We start from the raw sequence: 6,474 nt of genomic DNA, 5'->3' as shown, positions 1-6,474 counted from the left end.
TGCAGGGTGTTCCGGGGGAACCTGGCTCCGGCATCCGGGTGAGCACTCATGCCCTCCCTGTCAGCACCCACCTGCCCCCCAAAAAAAATCTGGCCCCCCAAAGCCAGCCAGCCCTGCCACCATGCCCCTTCCCGCAGGGGCAGCTGAGGTCCTGGCTGTGCCAGGACAGCGTGCCATCCGCTCTCTAATGCCGCTGTTTCCCTTGCAGGGCTTGCCTGGTCCCCAGGGCAGCATGGGGCTGCCTGGTCCCCCTGGCCCCCCTGGACCGGGGGTAGGTATTTGCAGTCCCCCCTGACCTGGCCCTTGGTGGTTCCTGGTGCCTGGGCTGCTGCTTGATTTCTGCTCGTGTCTCCCTTGCAGGGCCCACCGGGTGTCCCTGGGCTGCCAGGACAAGTGGTGAGTGTGTTATCCCCCCTGCCCCGCTGCCATCAGTGTGGGCACTCAGGGATGCTTGGGGTGCTGCGGGACCCCTGCGCCCCAGCCCCGCTCTTACCACCCGCAGGGGGAGAGCGGGAAGCCAGGCGTGCCAGGCAGGGACGGCGTGCCGGGGAAGGATGGCGAGACGGGTATCCCTGGGAAGATGGTACTGCTCACCCCATCCTGTCCCAGCGGGAGACCCCAGGGGGCTCAGCCTGGGCTGTCTGCAGCTGAGGCTGAGGGCTGTGCTGCTTGTGCCAGGGCATGCCAGGACCTTCAGGCCCTGCCGGTCCCAAGGGAGAGCCAGGGGATGCCGGAGCCCCAGGGCAGGTGAGTGCAGAGCTGCCTCCACAGCGGGAGCTCCCCTGGTGTTCCTGGGCCAGGACGAGGGGGAGCATCCCTGTGCAGCCCTGCTCACCTGCCCCTTCTCCTCCGCACCCCAGGCCATCGCCGGCCCTCCTGGCGCCAAAGGCGAGAAGGTAAGGAGTCAGGCTGTGAGGTGGGGGGCCCCCCACCCCTCGGTGCTGCCAAAGCCACCAGGGCTGGGGCAGGCAGGGGTCTGCAGGGTGCTGGCACCCACTGCGGGCACGCCTGAGCACCCGTGTGTTGCTGCAGGGCGAGCCGGCACTGCTGAAGGGCATGCTGCTGGGAGGACCCGTAAGTTGGCCCTGTTAACCTTGTCCTCTCTATTAACCTCATCCCCTCCATTAACCTTATCCCTCCTCCCCCCAACCCTGCCTTCTGGGGGGCTAGCGAGCTCTGTGGCCAACCCCCTCCCCTAATGCCGCTCTCCCCCCAGCAGGGCTCCAAGGGTGACCGAGGCTTGCCAGGTCCCAAGGGCGAGAAGGTGAGTGCTGCCCCAGGGGCAGCAGTGAGGGGGCCATGGGGGCTCTGGGCTCCCTAGCTGCCTGGCCACAGTGCGGGGGGGAGGTCTGGCTGCAGCTGCTCCCCCTGTGCTTCATCACACACCCTTGCTTTTTGCTTGTTTCCCCCTGCCAGGGGGAGCCAGGAGGATTCGGGGAGCCAGGAGATCCTGGGGAAGATGTGAGTAGGAGGCACATAAGGGGCTGGGGGGTGGATGCTGGGGGCAGCGGATGCTGTTGGGGGGTGAGACTTGTGCCCTTGTCGCCTACTGCCCAGCCCTTCCTGGTGGCTTGGTGTCTTCACAGGGAGCCAAGGGGTCCTCCGGAGCCAAAGGGGAGAAGGTATGTGTCTTCTGCTCCAAGGGGTACTCCCCAGCCTGGGGGGCTGCTCCAGGTGGCAGGTGCCCCTGGCACCCCTGTGTCCACCAGCCAGGGGACGTGCCACATACTCTCTGCCACCATGCAGGGATCGCCAGGTGTTGGTGTGCGGGGGCCACCAGGACAGGACGGACCTCCGGGTTTGAAGGTAACTCCTATCCTCATTTCACCCTGGCTCTCACCACATCCCCAATGCCCAGGTGCTGCCTGGCTTGGCTGGCCAAGGGAGAAGCATGCTCCTGAGGGGCTGTTTTCATGGGCCCCGTCTTTTTCCTCCCTGCTCCAGGGTGACATCGGATTGCCGGGACTCCCAGGACCCCCAGGCTTAGCAGGCATTGCTGGGACGCCAGGACAGCCAGGCCTGAGAGGGGACAATGGGCAGCCTGGCCCGCCTGGTCCTCCAGGAGAAAGGGTAAAGGCTATGGCCAGCACCTGGTCTCACTGGTCCTGGTGACCCTGGGCCATTGAGCAGTGTCAGTGAGGTCCCTGTTGGCCCCATTGCCTCCCAGCCACAGTCCCTGCCTGCTCACCGGTGTTTCCCTGCCAGGGTTTGATCGGCTTTCCTGGGAGAGATGGTGCCTCTGGACCACCAGGACCTGTGGGACCCCCAGGGCCAGCCGTGAGTATGGGGCTCCAGTGCCACAGCATTCCTGGGGGTGCAGGCTCTGCCTCAGCTCCTCCACTGGCTTGGGCAGGGTGATGGGCACCCACCCTGCACCTTCCTGTCCCTGGGGCTGGGGGTTGCCAGGGGCTCTGGTGCAGGGACAGGAGCTGCTGTGGAAGCCCCAGGGATGCTTCACAGGGTGCCTGGCATCGCCTTCAACCTGTGGCTCACTCAGCCCTCTCCTTTCTTTTAGGGCATACATGGGGCCTCTGGCCTGAAGGGTGACAAGGTAGGATGGAGGGCAGTCCTATAACACAAGGGGTGGGGGCTGCTCCTCATGTGGGGTGTCCCTGCTGCAGCCACCCCCTGGGGGATGCTTAGCCCACTCTAGATGGTGGCACCTGGGAGCCTGCTTTGTGCCAGGCACCTGGGGAGGTGGCAGGGACTGTGGGGTGTCCCCTAGCATGGCAGTGGACATGGCGTGGCTGTGAGGAGCGGGGGACATGGCATGGCTGGGCAGAGTGGTGGACATGGCATGGCTGGGCAGAGTGGTGGACAGCAAGGACTGAGATGAGCTCTCGCCTTCCCCCTGGCAGGGTGCGCCTGGGGCTGGGCTGCCGGGAGCCAGAGGCGAGCGCGGAGACCCAGGGCCACGGGTAGGTACTGTGTCCCCACCGCCAGGGATGGGGAGTCCCACGGTGCCAGCCCTGAAGGGACGGTGAGCCAGAGCTGCGCCTGTCCCTGGGGTGATGTGATGCTGGGGGTGCCCCCATTCCAGATCCCCTTCTCATATCTCTTTCTTCTTGCAGGGTGAAGACGGGCGCCCAGGGCCAGAAGGGGATCGCGGGCCGGCGGTAAATACCCCCCTCCCTGGCTGCACCCCCATCTTCTGGGCCCCTCCCTGATCACCCCTCTTCTCTCTCCCACAGGGCTTGCCCGGGAACCGGGGGGAGCGTGGGGACAAGGTAAGGGACTCTGGGGACTGGGGAGCTGAGCTGTGGGGCAAGAATCATGCAGCCCCAGGGACTGGAGTCCCCAGGGAGGTGCTGCCCACCATCCACTGTGCATCCTTGCAACATCTCACCATCTCCCCTTCCTTGCAGGGAGACCTTGGGGCCCCGGGGCCCAAAGGAGACAAGGTGAGTCCCTGGGGGCAGGGGGCAGCGGGAGGGAGGGCAGCAGTGCCGTCCCCCCCGCTCACCTCCGCCTCTCTTGTTTGGGTGCGCAGGGCGACACTGTGGTGGTGGAGGGGCCCGTCGGAGCACGGGGCAGCAAGGGGGAGCCGGTAAGAGCTGTCCCCATCCTCCCTGTCTGCCTCAGCATTGTCCCTCCTGTCCTGATGGGCAGCTCCTGGCACAGGGCAGCTCCCAGCCTCATGGGTTCAATCCTGCACCCCCTCTCCTGAGTGGCACAGGGCAGCCCCCCCCACTTCTGCCTGCCAGAAGAGCTGGGGGCCTTCTTGCTGCCGAGGGACCCTCCCTTGCAGAGCACGTTGTCCCCTCTCCTTCAGCCACCCTCTGGATCCCCATGTCCCTGCCCTGGAGATCTGTCCTCCCCACCCCCCAACCTCTCCCTGTGTTTCCCCTTTTGCAGGGAGAGCGTGGCCTGAAGGGCACGGAAGGGGACAAGGGGGACAAGGGGGAGCAAGGCATGCCTGGAGAGAAGGTATAGGGCTGGGGGTATTGTGTGGGGCTGGGGGCTGCTGGGTTGGGGACCATGGAGTGCTATTGACAGGGCAATGGACAGAGGGACCAGGGCATGATGACATCCCTGTGCCCCATGTGCTGGTGCTTGTGGGTACCCTGGCATGGTGCTTGGCACCCCAGCAAGGGAGCTGCCAGAGCCGGCCTCAGAGGTCACCCATGCCTCTGCTGCGGCCATGCCGTGGCCAGAGCTCTCCCTCCTGCCCTATGTTGATCTGAATTTCTGCTTGCAGGGGGCCAGGGGCGAGCAAGGCGAGAAGGGCTCCATGGGCTTCCCCGGGGCACGCGGCCCCGGCGGGCAGAAGGTAAGGAGCTGGGCAGCCCCCACTGCTAGGGTTGGTGGGGGGGTGCTGGGGGCACCATCCCCCTCACCTGCCCTGACTGATGCCTTTGCTTTCCCCAGGGGGAGGTGGGAGCATCAGGAGAGCCTGGCGAGCCGGTGAGAAGCTGCGTCTCGGTGCTGCTGCCGCCCCGCTAAGGGGCAGGAGCAGACCCCAGTCACGCTGTGTGCTCTCCTGCAGGGCCAGCCCGGCCGTGATGGGATCCCTGGAGCCCGGGGAGAGAAGGGGGACATGGGACCCCTGGGCATGCGTGGCCCCAAGGTGGGTTGGCCCCTCCGCTTGCTGGTGCTCTCCTGGCCAGAACCCGCGCTAGCTTGGCGTGGCTCTGACTCCCCTCCTCATCCTCACAGGGTGACCGGGGCATGAAAGGTGCCTGTGGCATCGATGGGGACAAGGGCGAGAAGGTGAGTGGGTGCCCGCGGGGTGCCACAGGAGCCTGGATGTTGCCTGGAGGCTGCGGCCCTTTGGATCCCCTCCACCAGCTGGGGGGGAGCAGGGAGACGGCTGAGGCCGGAGCTTGGCCCCGTGGCAGGGGCACGGGGTCCCCTCCTCTGCCTGCAGCTCTGGGGTGAGCACTGAGGGGCACAGGACTGACCGCCCTGCCTCTCTCCTGCCCGCTGTAGGGAGAGCCAGGGATCTCGGGGCGCTCGGGGCTGCCGGGGAGGAAAGGCGAGCCGGTAAGCATCATGCTGACACCGGGGTGGGATGGGAACACAGGGTTGGTGGCTGACGGGCACCTGCTTTGTCCCCCAGGGAGAGCTGGGTCTGTCAGGACCACCGGGCATCCCCGGGAAGGAGGGGCTCATGGGACCCAAGGTAGGTCAGGGCAGTGCTGGGAAAAGCTGTGCTGGCGCTTCAGCTGCCTGTCCCCGGCTGCTTGTCCCCCACTGCCTGCCCCTTCCTCCTTACAGGGCGACCGGGGATTCGATGGGCAGCAGGGAGCCAAAGGAGACCAGGGGGAAAAAGGAGACCGGGTGAGTGGGCTGGAAAGGGACGGTATGCATTGGACCACATTGCTTCTGCCAGAATCCAGCCTTGGTCAGAAGCACATCAGAGCCTGATGCTCCCAGAAGAGCTGTCCGGTGCTGCTCTAAATTATGTCACTAAACTATAAGTGACAACATATCCCCACTCTTTACAGAAGGTGACAGTGCTTTGGGGATGCCCAGCTGTGGGGTCGGAGGATGCCCACGGTGCCTGCTCTGGGGCTGGGGGGCACCAACACCCCTGACCTCACCCTCTGCTCTCCCACAGGGTGCCCCGGGCATTATTGGTGGCCCCGGTCCCCGGGGTAGTGACGGTGCTCCTGGTCCCCCTGGTCCTCCAGGGAGCGTTGGACCACGAGGTCCCGAAGGCATGCAGGGCCAGAAGGTGAGTCCCCACCACGGGTGGCCAGTCTCCCTCCAGGTGCCATAAGGAGGGGAGGGCTCTGTCCCCGGAGCGGGCAAAGGGTTGGTGGCATAAGGAGCCATGTCTGTGCCCTGCCAGCTCACTGGCTTTGGGGTCCTCCCTTGTTCCTCCTGTCCAGGGGATGGGAGCCTGGGGGGTCGTGATCCTGTTTATCTTGGGTCTGGTCTGGACCCATCCCCATCCCCATCCCCATCCCCATCCCCATCCCCACCTGCATGGGCATGCCTGGGGTGTGGGGACAGGGAAAGCAGCACATCCATGGCACTGGGTGGGTGAGCGGGTGCCTGGCCCTGCCTGGGTGAGCCCCAGCTGGGGCCAGCCTCCCACCCCTCTTCTGCTTGTCCCTAGGGCAGTCCTGGCACCCAGGGGCTCCGTGGGGAGAAGGGGGATCCGGGCATGACGGTAAGGAGCCAGGAGGGACCTGGCACAGGCTCACGGTGCTCGGGTCACCGGGGTGGGAAGGGTGCTAGATCCGTCCCACTGTCATTGATGGAGGGGCTTCTCCCTCCTCTGGGCTCTGCTGTGGCCTGAGGAAAGGGTTTTTCGTCCTCTCTAATTGCACCATCTTCCATCACAACGTGGATCCTTTCCCCCTCCATGTGCCCGGCAGGAGGAGGAGATCCGTGCCTTTGTCAGGCAGGAGATGAACCAGCACTGTGGTGAGCATCCCCCACCGCTGCCCCAGGGCCAGGGGTCTGGGCACCCCTGCCCCTGACCCCCTGCTGCCCCCCGCCCCCCGCCGCCCCCGACCCCCCCCC

General features: G+C 65.8%; 2 protein-coding genes across 2 annotated transcripts in view; both read left to right on the top strand.

Annotated features, from left to right (window-relative positions):
• The window catches only part of COL7A1 (collagen type VII alpha 1 chain), a 14,718-nt gene extending 10,785 nt beyond the window's left edge, over positions 1-3,933 (top strand). Inside the window, exons 39-57 of the mRNA XM_035894654.1 lie at positions 6-38; positions 209-271; positions 361-396; positions 503-583; positions 679-747; positions 861-896; positions 1,033-1,074; positions 1,220-1,264; positions 1,417-1,461; positions 1,587-1,622; positions 1,747-1,806; positions 1,945-2,070; positions 2,206-2,277; positions 2,516-2,551; positions 3,072-3,116; positions 3,192-3,227; positions 3,366-3,401; positions 3,491-3,547; positions 3,856-3,933. Of these exons, the coding sequence (XP_035750547.1) occupies positions 6-38; positions 209-271; positions 361-396; positions 503-583; positions 679-747; positions 861-896; positions 1,033-1,074; positions 1,220-1,264; positions 1,417-1,461; positions 1,587-1,622; positions 1,747-1,806; positions 1,945-2,070; positions 2,206-2,277; positions 2,516-2,551; positions 3,072-3,116; positions 3,192-3,227; positions 3,366-3,401; positions 3,491-3,547; positions 3,856-3,933 (1,032 nt within the window). The remainder of the gene's footprint in view (positions 1-5; positions 39-208; positions 272-360; positions 397-502; positions 584-678; positions 748-860; positions 897-1,032; positions 1,075-1,219; positions 1,265-1,416; positions 1,462-1,586; positions 1,623-1,746; positions 1,807-1,944; positions 2,071-2,205; positions 2,278-2,515; positions 2,552-3,071; positions 3,117-3,191; positions 3,228-3,365; positions 3,402-3,490; positions 3,548-3,855) is intronic.
• A 208-nt stretch (positions 3,934-4,141) lies between these two features.
• Positions 4,142-6,474, top strand: part of COPG1 (COPI coat complex subunit gamma 1) — a 30,560-nt gene continuing 28,227 nt past the window's right edge. Inside the window, exons 1-10 of the mRNA XM_035894652.1 lie at positions 4,142-4,270; positions 4,369-4,404; positions 4,487-4,567; positions 4,657-4,710; positions 4,930-4,983; positions 5,060-5,122; positions 5,218-5,280; positions 5,561-5,677; positions 6,065-6,118; positions 6,327-6,375. Coding sequence (XP_035750545.1) covers positions 4,142-4,270; positions 4,369-4,404; positions 4,487-4,567; positions 4,657-4,710; positions 4,930-4,983; positions 5,060-5,122; positions 5,218-5,280; positions 5,561-5,677; positions 6,065-6,118; positions 6,327-6,375 — 700 coding nt within the window. The remainder of the gene's footprint in view (positions 4,271-4,368; positions 4,405-4,486; positions 4,568-4,656; positions 4,711-4,929; positions 4,984-5,059; positions 5,123-5,217; positions 5,281-5,560; positions 5,678-6,064; positions 6,119-6,326; positions 6,376-6,474) is intronic.

This window comes from Egretta garzetta, unplaced genomic scaffold (genome assembly GCF_000687185.1).
Source record: "Egretta garzetta isolate BGI_Z169 unplaced genomic scaffold, ASM68718v1 scaffold215, whole genome shotgun sequence".
NCBI classification, from domain to species: Eukaryota; Metazoa; Chordata; class Aves; order Pelecaniformes; family Ardeidae; genus Egretta; species Egretta garzetta.
The sequence above is the reverse complement of the archived record's forward strand: the minus strand, read 5'-3'. Positions and strand labels throughout refer to the sequence as shown.